The sequence below is a fragment of the Charadrius vociferus genome, unplaced genomic scaffold (assembly GCF_000708025.1).
Source record: "Charadrius vociferus isolate BGI_N301 unplaced genomic scaffold, ASM70802v2 scaffold301, whole genome shotgun sequence".
Classification (NCBI taxonomy): domain Eukaryota; kingdom Metazoa; phylum Chordata; class Aves; order Charadriiformes; family Charadriidae; genus Charadrius; species Charadrius vociferus.
In genome coordinates, this window is record NW_009646842.1 from 484,544 (window position 1) to 506,021 (window position 21,478).

Below are 21,478 nucleotides of genomic sequence, written 5' to 3' on the forward strand. Positions count from 1 at the left end.
GAGGTGGGGAGGTGGTTCATGGAGGAAATCGAGTGTGCCATCCTCTTGGAGACTTTCTTTGTACCCCACTCTCAAGGACTGTTCAGACTGAGAAAAAACAAAACGAGCCTCCAGGGGAAATGTTTTACAGGGGTCTGCAAAATGAAATAATGAGACTAATGTTCTGGACCCAAAAGAAGGGTGTTTTGCAACTTTCTCTCCCCCATCCTGCCTGCAAATCTCTTATCCTGCAGTGTGAGAAGCTTGGCAACCATTATACTGGAGAGGTGACAGTGTACAAGAGGAGGAAGAAGGGGTTAACAGCAGCTCTTTAGTGACTGTGTTTTAGGCATTTGGGGTCTTCTTTTCTTGTATACAATTCCTAAGATCTTGAACTCACTGCTCTTAGTTGATTAGTAGCCATCAAAAGACATATGGTTACAGTCAGCACACTGACAGTACTGGGAGGTGTTTCTAGACCATGTTGCTGGAACATGCTTCTCATTCCTGTCACTGGCTAGTAGCTCACTGGTGTTGGCTAAGTTCATTGCTTTTTTGCCTGTCTGAGAAACAAGTGGCAGAGTAGAGAGGAGAAGCTGTTGAATGCTCTAGCCTGTGGAAAAGTGGGCACCAAGAAGAATAAATTTCTGCGTATACCCATAATTGAATACCCACAGAGCAGTTTGGTGACATTCTTCAAACGTGTAAAGCATTCCCCATAAAGGCACATGAGAAGGCTGCAATTCAGCTGTAATGCTCAGCAGTTTAGAGGTATGCCTGACTTCTCCATTAGGGCTTGCTGCTTCTCTTGTGGACCATGGACTTAGAAAAATTGTCTCGGGACACTGACTGTGTACCCATCTTGTTCTATCTTACCATAGTTGCTGGCATCTTTATGATTGTCACTCAGTCTTTTGGACGCTTGGTATGGGGAAGAGAACAAGGAAGCCCACTGAATTTTGTTCTCACTGCAAATACGGCTTGCTCAGGATGGGGAGGTGTGAAAGAAGAGATCTCCTGGATAATCATTTCTGCTTCCTCCTGTCTGCTTTCTGCCTCTGTACTTCTAGGTCCATCCGTTTTACCACCTTCTTTCCTCCTCCCCCCTCCCCCTTCCCTCTCCTTCAGGAGTTCCCCTCTTGCCCACGCTTGATATTCAATCCCGTCGGAGTTAGTGCCTTTTGCTGACATCAGACACGGCACTGGGGAATCATGTGGCAGAGGAAGGTTGCTAAAAATACAGTTAAACCCTGCAATCACTGCCTTTGGGCAGGAAGGGGGGAGAGAGGCACAAGGAGGAAGAGAAGGGGCAGAGAGAAAGTGAGTGCAGGAACAGGACAAGTCAGAGTGATCTGAGGGGAGAAAGAAAGGAAGGAGGGAGTAGAGGAAAGTGCAGAGGCCATGCTCTTGGCCAGAACATGAGGCAGTTCTAGGTAAGGCCCAGAGTGGCAGCTCCTTTGCAACTGAGCGTGAGGAAGAGTAGAGGCATGGAGAACTCAGAGACTACGACGCAGGAACCCAGATCAAAGTCAGCTTTGTGGGAGGGCACACCGCAATACGACTATGTCTCCTTTGAGAAATGCACCCGTTACGGGATACCTTTGGAGGCAGGATGTGAGGCCGGGGGGACAGGGGACGACCTGCACTACCTGGAGAACTCCCTCAGCTACCCACAGGTAGGGCTGAACAACTGGGACATTTGTGGCAGCACAGGTCTCCCTGGGATCACATAAGCTCTTGGGGCTCCTGGAATGGTGCTGGTAGAGCACACATCCCTGCCCATTCCCAATTCTACCAACTCTCCCCTTCATTTGTTGACTCCCAGGTCAGGCGTTGACTTTGACGGTTGTAGTTACATCCAGGAGTGCTACCAGCATTTTGAGTCAGGGGTCATTTTCACCTGCCATGGACACAAAGAGAGAATGGGCAAGCTGGGGGGGGGAAAATCAACTAGACCATTTATGTGTTTGCAACAGCAAAGAGAAACTGCAGCTGCCTTCAGCTGCATAGTGATATTAAGTAGAGCAGAGGAGTGAATAAATACAAAGAGAACAGTGATGTATGTAGGTGGGTATCTACCTGCACATCTGTATAGATGAAGTCATGCAGAGCTCTGTTCTGATTTTTCTCTGAACAAAAAGCACTTCATGCTCACAGATCCATACATGTTTTGGTAACTCTTAGGGGATTTGTAAGCGAGGGATTTTCTAACCTTTAAACTTGATCTGACTCTTTCTCTGGTTCATACAAGCAGCGGTTCACTAAAATATCTGGGACGCAGATGTACTCTGGTTATAAACTCTTGTTCCATTATCCTCTGTATCTCCTCTACCTCTCCTTTTGGGACAGCCTCCTGCAAAGGGGAGATTTTACAGCAGAGTCCTGATGTCTTATGTTCTACCACTCTGCTCAGACTAAAGCCCTCAGAGGGCTTTAGAGCAATGAAAGATGCAGTCAAACGATGAGGGAGAGAGCATGTGAATGTGAAATTCATACAGAGTGGATATTTCTCCTTACATGAGTACAAATACCCTTACATGAATACTTAGGTGAACGATTGGGGGATGAGGGAGAGGATGCATTAATCATCTCCTGATGACTTTTGCGATATAGTGATAGGAATAAAGCCACCTTTGCCACCAAGAAAATATCTTCCAGTAGATAAGCATCCCAATGAGTATTATATGTGTTACATTGCAAAAGATTAGAAAATCTGTTCCATAGCCACAGTCATGAATTTCTCTTCTGAAACTGCCTAAAACATCCGAGAGTTTGCAAATGTCTCCTGCATGAAACCCCCTCCAAAACCTGCTCCCTGGCTGATTTGGAAGCAGCAGCCTGAACAGGAAGGTGTCTGGACAGAAGTCTGACTGGAGCTGTTTATGCTTTATTTACACTATCTCAAGCCAACGCTTTGGGTGTGGCAGTCATGGTAGCACGGTGACCATGGGATGGAGACGTTCATGTGCCCGACTGGAGCCAAGCTCTGATGGGATTCAACCTTTGAATCGCTGCCTGATGCTAAGCACCAACCCTGTGGCCCTGTGGCCCTGTAGCCTGGTGGCCCTGTGGCCTGGCCCGGCCTGTGGCGGCCAGCAGACCCGCAGTGACTGGGGCCTGAGGTAGGGTCAACTGGTGGGAAGGAGACATCCTGGCGCCATCAGCCATGCCCAAGTTCCCGGTTGGCCCTGGGTGAGCGTCACAGCTTTGCTGGGAGGATGGCAGACACCTACACGGTGGGGTGCGAGTGGGGCAACACCGAGGGCTGGAGAGCTGCAGTAGGCTGAGGAGATGTACCTTGTGCTGCATGAACCATTAGTGAGTTGGGGCCCGGGGTGGGTGGGGGAGCTGTGGGATGCAAACTCTTTCTCCAGTAAGGCACATCCAACAGCATCCCAGTTCACATGCATCCACCCGATATGCCAGTGCCCCACGTCTAAAACCGCTCTCGCAAGCAGGCGCAGGTGACACAGTGAGGCAACACAACCCACCTTTGTGCTCTTGCTACCTGGCATCGCAGTGTCTGCGCCCAGCTCCACAGCCATGCTGGTCAGTGCACGTAGACAGACAACCTCAGGCACAAACAGGCCATCAAATGCATTCCTGTGAATATCTTCAGGCAGTAATGTCACCAAGCAAGCACGCGTTTGTGAACACAATTTGCAGTCTAAAGAACTGACAGCTGTATTTATAGATTTACTGAAAAATGTGCCCTAGAAATACATGAACAATCTCATACACATGTACATGTATGTTTATGTATGAAACTTTGTATGCAGACATACCGTGGCAAAACCAGGCTTGCTGTGTGTATGTATATTTTACTAGCCATTTATGCACATGTACGTAAAGTATAAATATGCACACTAATGTACACCTTGTACAAACATGCACACTTATGTTATTAGCATGAAAAACCACCTGCTGCATGTGTTTTCATCCATTTCCATGCAGATTTCTTTCCCCCTTGTCGTGTGAAAAAAAAAACATTCAGCAGAGAGATATGTTCATTCTGTTGTGCCCTTTTCTTTTGCTAGCTGTTGCCTTTTGTTTTATATGTAGGTTGGAAACTATTTCAGACTGCCTCTGTGATTTGATTGGGTTTACACAGACCTCAAAACAGTGAAATCTTGGTCTTTGGCCTGGGACCTTCAGATAATTGATGGTCAAAAAACATGTAGTGGTTAAGAGATAATAAAATAATCATACTAGGAGGATAATAATAGTAATATATACATAATTTTGGACAAATAAGAGCAGATAATAGGTGTATCATATATGATGTAGTATACATTGATAAAAATACACATTCTTATATACTGTAGGATTATGTATTGTTTTCTTTCTGCATGAGAAAGCAGATAAAGCTGGTGAAGTATTTAGAAGCTGTGTTATTCATGACTATAGAAAGGATGTTCATGGCAATACATAGGCAGGTGTAGTGGGAAGGATGTGTAATGAGTAATTAGGCAATGCAGTAATATAGACTATAGAATAACAGACTCAGACATGTGTGGGTGAGAGGGGCCTCTGGAGGTCTCCAGCCCAAGCCCTTGCTCATAGCAGAGCTGACTCGAAAGTTAGGTCAGGTCCAGGGCCTTGTCCAGGCACATTCTGAACATCTCCAAGACTGAAGGTTCCCCAGCCCCTCTGGGCACCAGCTCCTGTGCTGAACTACCCTCAAGAGGGGGTGGATGGGAGCATGTTTTCCTTTTGCACAGACTTTCCTTTTTTGCAATTTAAGCCTTTTTCCTTTTGTCCTTTGCTGTGGCCCTCTGAGAAGTATCGCTCTGATGTTTCTCCAACCCCCCTCTCCCTTCAGGTGGTGGGACTGCTGTTAGATGTCCCCCTTGCCTTTTGTTCTCCAGGAAGAACTATTATCTTGTTGCTGCTGCTGGCCTCTCACACGTGCCTCATTGGCTCTATGTCTAAGCAATTGAGCCTAGACTTTTTACTGACATTTATATTTACTTATGAAGTGAGTTGTGTGAGGTTTCACCTTTGAGACCAAATATGGCTACTCTTTTGTGATCCATGAGAAAAAAACCCTAAGGAACAACCTTTCAGGAATAGCAGGATGGCCACGAGGTGGGAGTGAGAGGGATGAGCAGTAGAGCTCAAGGCTGCCTCAGTGGCCAGGAGCAGCAGATTAAAACTAGTATGCACTGGCAGTGCTGGGGGATGGGATTTCAGGACTGGAGTGTGCTGTGGAGAACAGTCTGAATGTCATGGGAAATGGCTTTGGACTGTGAGAGGAAGGCAGTTTTATGCAGGCGCTGAGCTCTCAGAAAATAGGTCCAGAAAAGTCTTGAGATTGTGGTGCTGTACATATTTTTCCCCTGAGATTCTGTGCAGCTTTTCCTTCATTTCTCAGGCAATGAAACTTTCCCATCTTTTTTGGAAAGACAAACCCTGCTAGTTTACAGTTAAACATTAATAAATGCTTCCTCCCTGAAAATGAACTTTACTCTGGTTGTGCTTTCTCCCTGGATGTTTTTGGAGGTGTCCCCCTCCCCCTGCTTTTTGCAGTATTTATTCTGTCAGCTGTTTTTGCACCATTATCATGTTCTCACTCAGCATTTAGCCAAGCTGGGTGTGATAGTACCTTTTCTGGCTCAACCCTTTAGGTGGTAATTGATATCTTTTAAAATTCTCTCCAGTTTTTCTGGTGCTCAGAAACCCTGTGTTCATTGTGTTACAGAGGGAGCATCAGAAGAAGGAACAGTCTAAGTCCTACTATGTTATATTTTTAGTTTTACATGTCTTCTAATGGAGTGGATATTTCTTGCCTAACCTAATTTTGCATTAAGGTGATCCTCTGATTCCTGGATTTTTTCTCTCTCCCACAATCTCCTATCATTTTAAATAGTGCCAGAGTCTTGGAGAAGAAAGGAGATGTATGAAGCATTATTTAAGTGAGTTGAGACTAACTTGTTCTCCAGGACAGAACCTTCATTTTTGTGTCCGGAGACTAACTCCTTTTTTCCCACATCCCAAGTGCACCATTTTCTAGCCAGACAGAAGCAGTGAACTGGGATACTGTATGAGGACTTTTACCATTGATACTATTATACTGTCATGCTGTTCCGTCTGGGTAGATGGAAGACTCTTAATTTTAATGTCATAATTGGCATGGATTTGAGTTCATATTTTGGATTAAGCTGTATTTGATATAAACTCATCCCTCATGACCATGTAAAGGCAATGAAACATTAGCTGAGGTGATGCGAAGATGCATTTGTCTAAAATCTGCTGGTACTTGGCATTTCTGTCTGAAATAGACACAGTGAGAGAAATAGGAGCAGTCTGCTGTTTAGGACTGGATTCTGTATGTGACAGCTTACCTTGTATAGGAAGCTCTTCAGCCTTATGTTTGACTGTCCTGTCTGTATTATGGGGGGGCAGAGCATGTCCATTCCTCACTGCAAAGAGTCTGCATTACTTAATTTGCCAAGAGTGTGTTGATAATCATGTGGTTAATAATTTCATTCAATTTGTCAGCTTCCAGTACAGTGATGAATAGAATACTTTCAAACGTTCAGGTAAGATCAATTTGTTTAAGAGACTGCAGGTAAGCCACCTTAACAACAGGATGTTTTAAAAAAGCCTAGATCTGTTTTCGGTGAAAAAAACACCAGTGTTTTCAAAGAGAGCTATTGCACGTGGTTCAAGTGTCTCTTGAGGAATATGCAAATAAATAAACTATTTAGGAGATTCAGTTATGTTTGGAAATATGAATTGGTAGAGCACTGAAACAGGAGCTCAGAGAAGCTGGGGAATTTCCACCCTTGGAGATGTTTAGGAGTTGCCTGGACGAGGTCTCGAGCAGCCTGATCTGGCTTTGGAGTCTGCATGCTGTGAGCAGCGGCTTGGATTAGAAACCTCCAGAGGTGCTTTCCATTGTAAATCTTTCTGTGAGTCTCTGAATCTACTGGATCTCAAGGGAACAGGAGCAACATCTCCTGTGTCACTTCAAAAGGAGGAAACACAAAGCTGTCAAATAGAAATGTCCCCTAAGCACTTGGTAGTGCTTTATATCTCTCGTATGTCTTGTCATTCTCCAACTGAAGTGTCTGATTTTGCTGCCACTCAGAAAATCCTAGAGCAGCAGATGGGGAGGAAGCAAAATGTCACTTTCTTACAGGTGGGAAGTGCCAAGATCAGAGGCCGTGCATCAGGTGGTAAAATGACCTCAAGTAAAGCCAAAGATGGTTTATTGAAGGACATGTGAGGAGGAGAGGCTTATTCTCTGCTTCTCAAATGCACACCTTCCCCACCTGTACTCTGAAAGAGTGATTTAGGATAGCTGTTCTTCAGGGAATCTGATAAACAAACAAGAGGGCACAGTCAGGGTCCTTCAAGCTGCCTTGAGATCTCGTTGACAAGCCAGCACAACTGCCAAGTTTACTATACCTCCGTGTATGAAATGTCATTGGTAAGCACATGTTGTTGAATTGCATATAACCAATTGCATTTCAAGATTAGTATCTGAAGACAAAGACTAGATTAGGTAGTTAGGAAATCCAGAGGAACTGGAGATGTGAGAGGACTTAGCATGATGATTTGGGCAAATAATGGAAGGAGATGTGCAGTACCCTGTGATATGTCTGGGCTGATGCTGCTTCTTTTCCTCCACAGGCACCATCAGTGGCTGTGTGCCCTGTTAAGCATTCCTTGGCAGCAGGAAGATGAGATGCAGGACATTCCTGCAGCCTGATTAATAGTGTAATACTTCTCAAAACCTTCAGAGATCTTCTACAGTGTGGCTGAAATCTATGAGAAATCCCTGAGGTTGGCAGCCTCATGTGAACTATTTTGACCTTCTTTTGTAGCCCCAGAAAGCCTGCTCAATCTCTTCAGACCACAGCCAGCTCTTTCTCAGGATGTTAAAAAGCAATTAGTATTCTATGATCACATCTTGTACCCCCAAAGAGGAGATTAAAAGATTTTGGAGAGGTTGGGAAGAGGAAACCAGAAAGGAAAAAGAAAAAAACAGATGAGCTGCATCTGTCTGAGAGTTTCTGTGTCTCTGTCTCCCTGCTTGGGTACATTTGGGTTTGTACCTCGGACTGACAGTAGATCTGCCTTTTCATCTTTGATGCTATTTGTGAAGAAGCATTTGCCTTACCTTTTCCTTTTGATCTCTCTTGCTTTCTGCTCCTCTAGCTTTATGGCCAATACACAGACCAGATAACTGACTGTGCAGAGAAGGAAGCAGCAAAACTACTGAATAAGAAGCAGGCCCAAAAGAACAATGAAAGACCCCTGAAACGTATGAGTCAAGTAGAGATCAAAGAAGAGCACTATTCCAAATGTCAAGGTAGGGACAATTCATCTTTCATTACCCTATAACTAGATATTGGGTAGGCCAGCCAGAGAGATGGAATTTAAGCAAGGCAAAAACACAAGAATATTGTGACGGGGGAGAAGAAAGGAAGGAAGGAAAAGGAATCACAGTGGATCGAAAATACTTTTTCATGCAAGCTTTCATCATATGAAGAGCCAAAATCTGTTTGGAAAGAAGACCAGTCCCAAGTTAATAATTTGTTCCACAACAGATCTCTGTAACAGGAGGAAATGGACTTTCTTGTGTCAGATTTTTGCTGCTAGTGCACAAGATGTTAAATTCCACCCCATGTCCCATCCCCCCCCCCTTTTGTTTTTTTGTTTTTTAAACTGCATAAGATTTTGCAGGACTATGTAAGAGATGGATGGGTACCAGTCCTTCAACACGTAGCCCATGATGCTTCCAAATAAATCCTTATTGTAGTTGGTTCTCAGCGTAGGAGAGGAGAGACAGACACAGGCTTCATCTCTGTTCCCTCAGTTTTTCTGGTTCATTCTTCCCTCTACAGACTGTGCTAGACGCATCCAGAAATATGTTACCAAGAAGCTTGGAGAGGACTGGATTTTCTTGGTTCTCTTGGGTCTGGTCATGGCGTTGGTGAGCTGGGGAATGGATTATGCCAGTGCGAAGAGCTTACAGGGTGGGTCCCATTCAGGTGTTGAAAAAGCACACTGTAAATTATATGAATGTTTTACAAAGCCCAGTGACAAATGTTCCTCCTTTAATATCAGTGTCCCATCCTCACCCCTTGCTGCCTGGGAAGTCTGAAGTACTTGCAACATAGCAGGGAAAAGGTTAACTAGGAAGAGGTTCTTTAAAGGGATGGCAGGGAAAAATTTGGAAGTAAGTGGGCAGAAACAAAGGATATGTGTATGACAAGTCAAAGAAAAAATATTATTTTCACTCCCTTTCCCTCCTGCTCCTTTGAATGTGGAGGGGCACAGGGAAATGGTCCTTCCTATCATGCTGGTTCCCATCCTCCCCAGGAATAATGAGCACATGGAGGATGGGGAGAGGAAGGGGCTCTTGGATGCCCTCCTGACACTTTTTCTGCTTTTTACTTTATTATTGTTCTTTCTAATTTTTATTTATGCAGTGCCCTGCAGTTTCCTGCTACCTGGCCATATAGTGCTCTCTCCTTTGGCCCTTTTCACAAGGATCTCCTAATCACTGTCTTATATCACTTCCCCACATTTTTCCTGTGGTCCCTCTCCTCTTTGGCAGCTATAACAATTACAAGATCTTTCAGTCCTCCTGCCCCCCATGTTGGGGAGCACACCCACACACAACATTGCCCACATTCTGTTAACCTGACCTGCACGTGCACACCAAACCTTTCCTCTCAGTGCTCTTGGCTGCAGATGTCCACCAGACACTGCAGTTCCTCAAAGCTCCCAATATCCCTTCAGCCCAATGTTCCTCCCTCTAGAGCTTCATCATCTACCAGGCATCTGGCTTACCCTACCAGTCTCAGAAAGTCCCTCTCCTTTATACTCCCTGCAGCTGAGTCCCTTCTGGTTTGTGGTTTTTTAATTCTCTCCACCAAGTCTCAGCCTTCTGCTGTGTGCGGACTCAGCTCAGGCAAAGAAGATGAACTGCACAGGACCTGCAGTTCGGTTGTACCTGGCTGAGCAATCGTACCACTGATGTTTTAACAGTTGGCACAACTGCCTTCATGCTGCTGGTCTAAAAGACAAACCATAATCAGAGCTTTTAAGCTAGTTTTTATGAAGGAACAATTTTTCATGTGATTTAGATGGAGGAGAGGGCACTAGTTATTGGTTGATCACTTTATTGTCATTCAGGACCCACATAAGGCCCTCAGGCTGCCACAAGAAAAGACCCTGTACAGTGATTCATCCTCACAACTACATGTAACATATCTCTTCTTACGCCACATTTGGGCACAGGTATTAACAGTGTTTAAGAACAGAGAGCCATTTCTACCCGTTCCTGCAGAATGCCTGTTTTATCTGAGAACTCGTACTCAAAAGGTAACAAGACTTGTCTTAGAAAATGAGGGCTTTAGGATAGCACTTCTCAGGGAGATTTAGTATGGGCAGGTTCAGCAAGTGTGTGATTCTTTGATGTCTACCAAGCTGTTTGGAGCAGCTGTGGTTACTGACAACTTCTTTGTTTGTCTGTCTACAGCCTACAAGTGGATGTACAGAGAGCTGCACCCGAATATTCCTATGCAGTATCTGGTGTGGGTCGCATACCCACTTGCTCTTATCCTGTTTGCGGCCATTTTCTGCCACCTCGTCTCTCCACAAGCTGTTGGTGAGGGCAGAAGGCATGGCAAGATCTGTTTCTGTCTGTCTGGTTTTTATTATTCCATTTGGCTGCAGGTTTTGTTCATCCCCTGCTCTGCTCTTGTTTTCAGGGTCTGGAATCCCAGAGCTCAAGACGATTATGAGGGGAGTGGTCCTCAAGGAATATCTCACTCTCAAAGCTTTTGTGGCCAAAGTTGTGGGCCTCACAGCTGGGCTTGGAAGTGGCATGCCTGTGGGGAAAGAGGTAAATATTGCTATTTTCATGTGCGGTAGTGGCCGGGGTCTGGGAGGTGGGAGGAGTTGTCTGTGAAAGAGGAGTCTATAAATGTTTTCTTTTTTTTGCCACCGTTCATCTTAAAGCTCTGCTTTTTCCAGCAACGCTTATCTTCCATTGGCCATTTTCCTTCCACTTTGAAGGGCTTGATATAGAAAACATCAAAGAACTCAAGCCAGGTAGTCTTTGAGAGGGAAGAAGAAGATTGGAGGGCTGCCTGAGATGGCCAAAGAAAAATTATGAGGTCTGCAATGGCTAAATGGTTGTCAGTAACCAGAGGGTAACCCTCTCTGGTTTCCTCCTCCTCTTCTCTTGCAGGGTCCTTTTGTGCATATTGCCAGTATCTGTGCTGCGGTACTCAGCAAGTTCATGTCAATCTTCTGTGGTGTGTATGAGGTAAGGCACATGTCTCTGCATACAGCTCTTCCACAGGCTGAACTCCTAAAACACATAGGATAGTATTGGTAGGCCACAAAACACAGAAGAAACATATGGATTGAAGTTCACTGTACTGCTATAGAGCAGTAAAATGCAGGCCAAAGAAAATGGTAGTGGGAGGCCAGATACACACTCAAATAACTGTGCAGGACCACCAATATTAGCTACCAATTATACAGAGGCTGGTTAGGAATATGCTTTTGACAAGTTTTCAATCTCATGATGCTGATACCTTTGCCCTGTGATGACTGTCTGTATGAAAAAGTAGCAGCAGACAAAGATCAATTTGTCTTTAAGCCAAATTTATACAGCGTTGCTAATTATAGACACTGACACTGTCTCTAGGCTTTTGCTGTCGCAGAACAGCCTCCGCAGGCTGATCACTGTATTGACTAGTTGTATAAAAAATCTATTAACTGCATATATAGCGAAATGTAGGAACTGCTTTACATACAGGCTCTTAGCAGAAACTGGCTGTGTAATACAACAATGGGAGGTGCTGTTCTACTTGAGTAGATCCTGTCTGTGCGTAAGGACCAGATGTTACTGCTGAAGACCAGCTGACATTACTAAAGACTGCACTAAAGTGTGTAGAGTCTGCTATTTGTAATAGCAGTGGCTGAATCTGCTGCTGGCTGTTGCTTTGTTTCATTGTTCTGGATCCTAACCCCCTTGCTTTGCTCCCTCTAACCCCAGCATGCCCTTCTCTGGCTGCACTCTGTTCCAGAATGTGCATAGGCAGTTCGACCTCCTGGTGGCGGCTTGCGCAGTTGGAGTTGGATGTTGCTTCGGGGCTCCTCTTGGAGGCAAGTGTCTTCCTATATGTGACATTTAATGTACAACTCATATAGCCTTTTGCTGTGAGATTTCCTGCTCTCAGGAAAGGTTACCCACAGATACCTCTGCGGTCTAGCTACTCAGGTTCTTTCTTTTCATGTGTAACTGTTGGAACTGAAAGAAAGGGAAGGTTATAGGAAAAGTGACACCTATTAATGTGCTAATTTCTAATGACACAACTTGTTCAGTCCCTGCCTGCCACAGACATTGTTCAACCTGGAGAGCACCAAGGACTGTCCAGAAAGTCAATAAGGATCGAGTAGAGAACAGTAACTAAAAAAACCTGTCATGTAAGGAGTAGCAACATCTAAGGGCAGAAGATGATGACAAGTATGGCAGGAAGTGATAATGTGAACAGGAAACTACTTTATGAATACTTCATCAGTGGACTGGAGAACAGAAATATCAGTGTGTAAAGTTTTGAGCTCCCCATATAAGAGAGATTCGAAGGGCCTATAAGATGGTTGGGAGGTTGGAGTAATGGTATATGAGGAGAAGCTGAGGAAGCTGGGTTTGTTCAGCCTAAAGGAGAAAAGGCTAAAGGAGTATGGGGGAATCTCCACCCTCGGAGATGTTCAAGACTCACCTGGGCAAGAACCCAGATCCAAGAGCCTTGGAATTAGCGCAACTCTGAGCAGGGAGTTGCAGGAGACACCTCCAGTGGTCCCTTCCCACCTTTCTATGATCCTCCTGCGAGGAGAAATGTGGAAATTTATCTCTGTCCCCTTACATTTGTGCTAATCTTCTGATTCATGCAATTTCCTTAATCCAGACATATGCCAGAGGTTACATGGTAACTTCTTCCCAAAAAGGTAGAAATATATTCATAAAAAATCTGTCTTAAAATCTTCTCCATTCTTTGTTGTGTCTTCATTTCATTGTCCTCCCATGCACTGCCCTGAACCTCTCTCCATTGTTATTGTGCCCAGAAGTTTAAGGAGAAAGTGAAATGCAATGTTTTTCCTAGGTTGGCTTTATTTATTCCATGCACTACTTTCCTGTTAGTCTTCAAATGGATGAGTTAGCTGACAAATGCAATATAGTCTTGCATCCACAATAATGATCTTTACTCTGGTTTGCTACCAAAAATAAGGAAGGAACATAGTTTGTCAGCTACAAATCAGCGATTCTTCAGTTGCCAACTTGAGAAAAGACGTGCCAGGAAGAAAATCAGGTTCAGCAAGAGAGAGGCTGAGAGCTGTGTATATGTGGGCAACATAGCAAGTTGGAGACAGCCTGAGCTGAAGAGCGAGGCTTCAAGGTAAAACTTGTAAGTCTACCAAAAACCTTGAGAGAAAACAAGTTCAGAACCAAGGATTAGACCACAGTCAGTTGGAACTGCTGGTAGTATAAAAGGAAAATAGTATCTCTCTTAATGGTAAAAAAACAATGGGAAAAAAAAGCCCAAACCAGAAAACCTTCCATAACACAGTCTACAGTTCATTTCTTTCTCTGTACCTGGAATTCATATAGTCTCAGAGATTGTAGGACACACTATATATAGTTAACTAGGAGAGACTAGAGAAGAAAGGAGAAGGCTAAAGGAGGAGAGGTATAATTGCTGTCTTCTGTACCTAAAGAAGATGTTAGAGAGACAAAATAACCAAACTCTTCTCAGAGAACCATGAAAGGACAAGAGATAACAGGCATGACTTGCAACAAAGGAAATTCTATCTGTGCACAAAAAAAATTTCTCCCCTTGCCTCAAAGGTTGTTCATGGTGGCACAGGTGTCACGAGAGGCTGGGGAAACTTCATATGGGGAGGTGCTCAGGGCTCAACCTAGCACCTTGATCCTGAGCACCCTGATCTAGCTGTGAAATTAGCCCAGCTCTGAACAGAGAATTGGAGAAGAAGCATTCAGAGGTACCTTCCAGATTAAAACTTGCTGTGAGTCTGTGAAAACATTGTAGTATGGGAACAAACTAGCCCTAGTTGTGTTCCTCTTATGGATTCACTCCAAATTGCCAAATGTGATTTCCTTTACCTGGGAATCATGTAATCTTTAGCTAACCTTAGTCCAGGATATAGCTTGCAACTTCAGATCATATTGCCCATGGTGTATAACAACTTGGTGTTGTTGCTGCTGAACATCACCCTATATATTAATGAGGAGCCCTCAAAATGGATTTGAAAAGTAAATTTAGCCCTTGACAAGAAAAAGGAGCCCAGCCTACTTTTTCTAAGTGCAGTCTGGTACTCTTTGATTGCCTGTTTGTTTGGGTCTATCTGGCTACACCTATGCTGCGGCACAGCAGCAGCACTCTGACACAGTGTTGGGTCCTAGGAGATGCCATATACCACAAGCTGTTCTCAGTGGTGGCTATAGGTCTCTCTGTCTCACACTGTTCTTCAATACTGTCCCATCAGGCTTTGCACCTTCAAACAACTCTAATTATTACCTCTTGCCATACTGCAGGTCATGTTGCATGTACCCTCAGTTTCACGCTGTTAATCACCATGCTGGTGAGCTATAACACAACCCTCCCACTATTCCAGACACTTTGCACTGAACCCCATCCCTGTTCTGGACATGATTACGTCTTAAGGCCACAAGGACACTAATAGGGCCCAGAAGTTACCTAGAACAAAGCTGTGGATAAGGACACGTTGTTCTGGGTTACGGAATGGTCCACGGCCCATTTTTGTTGGGTTGTGCAGAGATAGCCTTGTGACACCTTTTGGTGGAGGCTCTATCAAACACCTGCTCAGGTAAACAGGAATTCATGGCCTTCAGGCCTTAGAATTCAGCCTTCCCACTCAGTTTCCCATCATAGCACAAGACCACCCTTTCTCAAAACTCTTGTGGGAAATCTAACAGGCTACTTTGGGAACACATGATAGCAGAAAGTACCAAATACACAGGCTCTTAACACGAGTGTATTACACATCACCTAGGATTTAGACCAAATAAAATAAAACCTATTACCTTTCACCATTCTCTGGCATTTCAGGGCCAAATCTCGGAGAAAGAGCAGAAGAGCATTTTCTCCCTTTCAACAGCTCTATGTCTTCCAAAACTGTCTCAGAAGAGACTCTACCTTTTATACCTTCCATTTCCATTTATTATCTTGATTGTTTTCACTAGGACAGCACAATGTTAGGTGATCTGTTACCCACTCACCTACCTGGGGTGACAGAACCAGGCATCTGTCCACACTTGGTTCTGGATATGCACGTGCCTTGTGCACACAGACTCACAGGATGGGTTTTTTGAGGCACTCTCTGGCACATGTATATCCTGGGATTCCCTGCCAAAATGAAAGAGATGGAGCAAAACACACTTATGTGCTCTCCACCCTCTGGAGGATTTTCCACAAAACACTTCTGCAGTGACAGAAATGTGCTTGTTTCAATGAAAGATGAGATGCTGCCTTCTCCACGTGTCTTGAAGATGTGATTCCAGGTATATGCTTGTCTTTTACCAGGTCTTGTCTTTTGAATATTTTGAAGCCATCCAGAAGGGAGAAATAAGATAAATACAGCTATAACTCTGAGACTGGTGACAGAGTTGGGTGACAGCATGTGGCCGTACCTGACAATTCTGTTACTCACTCTTCTGCTTTCTTTCCTTCTTTCTTCTGTCTGTTTGTCTGTCTGTCTGTGTCTCTTTCACCAGTAGCAGCCATATTATTACTCAGATGTCCTGACTGTGGGTTGCGCTGTGGGGGTCGGCTGCTGCTTTGGGACACCACTTGGAGGCAAGTGGCTGTTCTGTTTCGTTTTCCTCAGGTACCTAAATCCTCTCCTGCCTAGTCCTCTTCTCCTCTCCCCCTTTCCTGCACCATATTTTTAATGTCATCTACTTTGAATCAAGAAGCTTACTTTTAGCAATACCAACCTCCCCAGCATCTCTGACACAGTCTTTTTTCCGCATGTTGTCAGCCTCCTGGAGGCAAGAGGGGAAGGTTCTCTAGAACAGTGGTCTCCAAATTGGGGTGTGCATGCCCCAGGGGGTGCGTAAGATGAGCCATTGGGGTGTGGGAAGGAAATCCTGAATTTCGATTTTTTTTAAACCAAAAAAAAAAAAAAAAAGAAATAAAGCTTTACTAATATTCAGTATTTGTATTGGTAGTGGTGCCCTCACTCAGTCCATATGTCAGATGACAACTTGTCACATACAGTGCATGAGGTGTCCTGGGTATAGAACTGTTCACAATGTGGGGGGTTGACTCATTTGTTTGCTTTTAGCGTATTGCAATATATTGCAATCAATGTGTGCCAACTTAAGTGGTTTTATGGTTTGTATTATCAAGTGTTAACTAAACTAACCCTCACCAAATGGACAAGTGGCTTAAAAAGATTCCTGCGAAGAGGCCGTGGACTGAAGATAATACTAATGAGAGCACAGACAAATGACAAGAAAATGGCAGAGCTGACACTTCTTGTACTCCTAGTACAGGCTCTTAGTCAGCCACATTGCAAGGTACAAACAATGACCAGCTAATCAGGTCTGGCAAGAAGTTGGCCAAAAAAAATCAAAATTATCAAAGGCTATTTTAAATACAGATTTACATCTGCTATCATTAACAATGAACCTCACCCCAAGTGTATATTGTGCTTTGAGAAGTTAGCTAATGATGGCATGAAGCCATCAGAATTAGCAAGACCTTTAAAAGACTAAGCATCCAGAACATGAAGACAAACCTCTACAATTTTTTAGTGATGTTTCAAACTATGTGATATTCAATGCAATACTTTACAAGATTTCACTGAAATTAATGATAAATGTTTAGAAGCTTCCTTTGAGGTTTTTTGCTTCACAGAAAAAGACAAAAAGCCACATACCACTGATGAAACACTTTTTCTTCCTGCCACGGTAAAAATGTCTGCAATAGTACACAGAAAGCAATATGGCGGCAAAATAAAATGCATTCCTTCATCAGCAAACACTGTTGGAGGATGCATAGAAAACATTGCTGCTGGAGGTTTGAAGAAACGAGTATCAGTACAAACTGCACAATGTGAGAGGTTTGCTGTGCAGCTGGATGAAAGTACAGGTGTTTCTAACATGTCCCAGCTTATGATATTTGCTAGATCCTGTTCTGATAGTGAAATACATGGAGAACTACTTTCTGTGAGCCACTAAAGGAAAGATCTACCAGAGAAGCTGTATCCTCAACAGCAAATTACTTCTTTAATAAAAATGCTTTATGGAAAAGCTATGCAAGTGTAATGACCAGTGGAGCAGCTGCTTTGACTGACATAAGAAAAGGATTGCATGGTAAGGTTACGTAGCTAGCACCACACCTGAAATTCATTCACAGCGTTCACAGAATCACAGAATCACAGGATGGTCAGGGTTGGAAGGGACCTCTGGAGATCATCTACTCTAACCCCCCTGCCAGAGCAGGGTCACCTACAGCAGGTTGCACAGGACAGCGTCCAGGTGGGTTTTGAATGTCTCCAGAGTAGGAGACTCCACAACCTCTCTGGGCAGCTTGTTCCAGTGCTCCACTACCCTCAAAGTAAAGAAGTTCCTCCTCATGTTTATATGGAACTTCCTATGTTCAAGTTTGTGCCCATTACCTCTTGTCCTATCACTGGGCATCACTGAAAAAAGACTGTTCCCATCTACCTGGCACCCTCCCTTTAGGTATATATAAGTATTGAGAAGATGCCCCCTCAGTCTTCTTTTCTCTAGACAAGAAGACTGAGAAAGACTTGTTCGTAGGCAAGCTATTGCACCAAAGAAATGGGAGCCAGACATGCACTAAGTGTGACAGGATGTCATCGATGTGGTTAATTTAATAAAAAACAAGACCCTGAAACAGTAGAATCTTTACAATACTTCATAATGAGATGGGGAGTGACCATGAAAATCCTCTGTACCATACAGACATTTGCTGGTTATCTTGTGGCAATGAGCTTTTAAAAGAGTTTTTGAGTTTAAAGACTAATTACACGTTTTTCTTTACAAAAAGACAAGTATTCTGAATTTGCTGGTCTTTTCTGTGATGACAAGCATCTGTCAGTAACATGAAACCTAGTGGTTATTTTCAAAGAAGTAAACATACTTGATGTGAAGGTGAAAGTGATGTTCTAACAGTGGGTGAGAAAGTAACAGCTTTTCCAAAGAAACTTGTGGATGTTTTGTGATTTTGTTGCCAAATACAATTTAAGTGTGTCACCCACAATAACTCTCATACGTGTAGACTTAAAAAACTTGGAAACAGAAATTTCTAACCTGTTTGAAAATCTTCCAGATTAAGAGTTTCAGTGGGTTTTGAACAATTTGTTAAAGATACACAAATTCCACACCTGATTAGTTTGCAAGAACAACTGATTGAAATCTGGGAAGATGGAAATTTACTATCCAAATTTCAACAAAAATCTTTACATAACTGGTGGATGGGATTGAAAATATAGTACCATGATTTAGTCAGCACAGCCAACGATGCATTTCTTGCATTTGGTTCTATGTATCTTTGTGAGATATCTTTTTCAGCTATGATAGCCATTAGGACCAAGTATCAAAATAAACTGAGAGTAGAACCAGACCTTTAAATCACTTTATCACAAAATGTTAAACCAAGATTTCAAAATGAAATAATATCGATATTTTTTGTTCCATTAATAAATAAAACAAATACTTTTAAAGATTTTGTTTATTTCATCTGTACCTCATCCTGGTTTGGGGTTTTTTATATGTTTTGTATTGTATAGTAGTACATTTATGTAATTTTTAAATATATAGACCTATATTAGGGGTACCTGCTCAAAAATCTTTTATTGGTAGGGATGCATGAGCAAAGAAGTCTGGAGACCACTGCTCTAGAAGACTATTTAGAAGCCTCTATCACTCTTCTAACATCACACTTCTGATTTTAACTTTGCTCCTTTTCCAATTCTTTCTAGGTGTCCTTTTCAGCATTGAGGTCACTTCCACCTACTTTGCTGTGCGCAATTATTGGAGAGGTTTCTTTGCAGCTACCTTTAGCGCCTTCATTTTCCGAGTTCTTGCTGTTTGGAACAAGGATGCAGGTAAGCTAAGAGCCATTCCTACTCTCTTTGTATAAAAGTTGCTCTATTAATTTATTATTTTGCATCTTCCTCAAAGCCACAACCTCGTATGAGATGTTTGAAACTTTTGCCATGACATGTGGATTCCAGCAGTACAGAAGGAAAGAGAAAGTGAAGTATCTTATGTCATCAATTGTCTAACCCAACTTACTCCTAGGTGTGCTGGGAATGTGACTGAAAAACTACTAAATAAGAGTCCTCAGCAAGTAAGAGGGCCCCTGAGGTGGGATTTTTGCTGCTACTCAGCATAATGTCAAGGTTGCAAACATAGAGGTATCCCATCACAGAGGACGTAATACATACTACAGTGTACGCTGCTGGAAATGCAGCTTTGGTCATCTCTTGACAAGAAGCATAAAAACCAACTGGTCTAGAAAATTGAAATGATAAAACGATTAGGAAGGCTACAACACTGGTAGAGTCTGACTGAAGGTCCTTGAAAACATAACTGTTCCAAGTAACTGAAAAGCATGAGTGCAACGTTTGTGCAGACGAAAATAACACAGGACAAGCTTGTTCAGGAGAGCATCTCAGATACTGTGGGAATGGAGGTCCAGCTGATGAAGGTGGCTGCCATTTCTTTGTAAACTTCTTCCTTATCAAAGAATCATAGGATAGTTTAGGTCAGGAAGGACCTTAGAGATCATCTAGTTCCAACCTCCCTGCAGGGGGACATTAAAGATCACCTAGTTCTAACCGCCCTGCCATGGGCAGGGACACCTCCCACTAGACCAGGTTGCCCAAAGCCCCATCCAACCTGGCCTTAAACACCTCCAGGGATGGGACATCCACAGCTTCTCTGGGCAACATGTTCCAGTGTATCCCCACCCTCACAGTGAAAAATTTCTTCCTAATAGCTAATCTAAACCTACCCTCTTCCAGTTTGAAGACATTACCCCTTGTCTATCACTATATGTCCTTGAAAAAAGTCTCTCCCCAGCCTTCTTGTAGGCCCCCCTCAGATACTGGAAGGCTGCTATAAGGTCTCCCCAGAGCCCTCTCTTCTCCAGGCTGAGCAACCCCAACTCTCTCAGCCTGTCCTCATAGGAGAGGTGCTCCTGCCCTCTAATCGTCTTTGTGGCCCTCCTCTGGACCCACTCCAACAGGTCCATGTCCTTCTTGTGCTGAGGACTCCAGAGCTGGACGTAGTACTCCAGGTGGGGTCTCACGAGAGCAGAGTAGAGGGGTAGAATCACCTCCCTTATAATATCTTTGTCTTATTTTTACAGTATTATCTGTTTTATTGATCTGAGCTCCATGACTGCAGTTCCCTTACTTAAAACTGGTATGACTTATGTCTCTCCTGACTTCACAGGGTTGAACTTCTTTTGTGCTAAAACATTATTTGGCTTTAATGTTCTCTTGAATATAGAAACTGATTACACTTTCTACTTGAATGCAGAAAGTTACTACACCTTTGTTTGTGAAACACTGCCTTATATTGAGGGGTGTTCAAGCATCAGACCTGTCACAAAAAAAAAACCCATCTTTTTGTTCTTTCCAGTGGAAAATATAAGAAATCCAAAGACAGATGACAGAAGATAACATCCTATCCTTCACTTTATCTACTCTAGCTCCCTTGCTGATCTCCCAAATCATTAGAAATGAGTTTAATCCTGAAACATCTTAATTACTGTCCCTTCTTCAAAATCATCCAGACACTTTAATACCCACATTAATGGCTCCTTACGTTCTGCTTCATTGACTGTCTGGGTGAAAAAGTTCCATGATCCAATTGTCTATGAAAAATAGTTCTTTTTCACAGTTCTGAATTTTCTTTGTCTTGTTGCCAGTCTCTTTCTCCTTGTATTAAGGAACTAGAAACTTTTGTCTAGCTAAGTCATTTGTTATTTTATGATCTTTTATCATGCCTGCTCTCACTTATCTTTCATGTATTTTCTTGCTCGTTTCCTTCTGAAAGTTAAGAGCCTGGTCTTTTCAGTCTTTGTTCATGCAAGGATTTTTCTTAGGTCTCCTCTCTGATGTCTTCACAATCTCTAAAATCTTGCCTGCTCCCAGAAGTTACGCACTCAGTAGATAAGTGGATGTCTTTGTGCTAGTCTGCTGTATGGCTACTATTATCACCCCGTAGGAAAGTCTTTGTATGAGGTAGGGCAATGTACTTGAAAGTGGAAGAAATTGCTTCCCTTAATGTGCGCTATGTGCATCTACCTTTAATGAACATGCAGAACATGTAAGCTATTGCAAATTCATACTTAATATGTGAACTAACTTTTCTGCTTAGGCAGGCATTTGCCATCTTCCTCCAGAATATTTTTGAGATAAGATAATGAAAGTTCCAAGCAGG

General features: G+C 43.2%; 1 protein-coding gene across 1 annotated transcript in view; it reads left to right on the forward strand.

Annotated features, from left to right (window-relative positions):
* Positions 1-1,466: 1,466 nt before the first annotated feature.
* Positions 1,467-21,478, forward strand: part of CLCN1 (chloride channel, voltage-sensitive 1) — a 41,479-nt gene continuing 21,467 nt past the window's right edge. Inside the window, exons 1-8 of the mRNA XM_009892303.1 lie at positions 1,467-1,655; positions 8,146-8,299; positions 8,835-8,966; positions 10,478-10,606; positions 10,710-10,843; positions 11,192-11,269; positions 15,770-15,848; positions 19,006-19,131. Of these exons, the coding sequence (XP_009890605.1) occupies positions 1,467-1,655; positions 8,146-8,299; positions 8,835-8,966; positions 10,478-10,606; positions 10,710-10,843; positions 11,192-11,269; positions 15,770-15,848; positions 19,006-19,131 (1,021 nt within the window). The remainder of the gene's footprint in view (positions 1,656-8,145; positions 8,300-8,834; positions 8,967-10,477; positions 10,607-10,709; positions 10,844-11,191; positions 11,270-15,769; positions 15,849-19,005; positions 19,132-21,478) is intronic.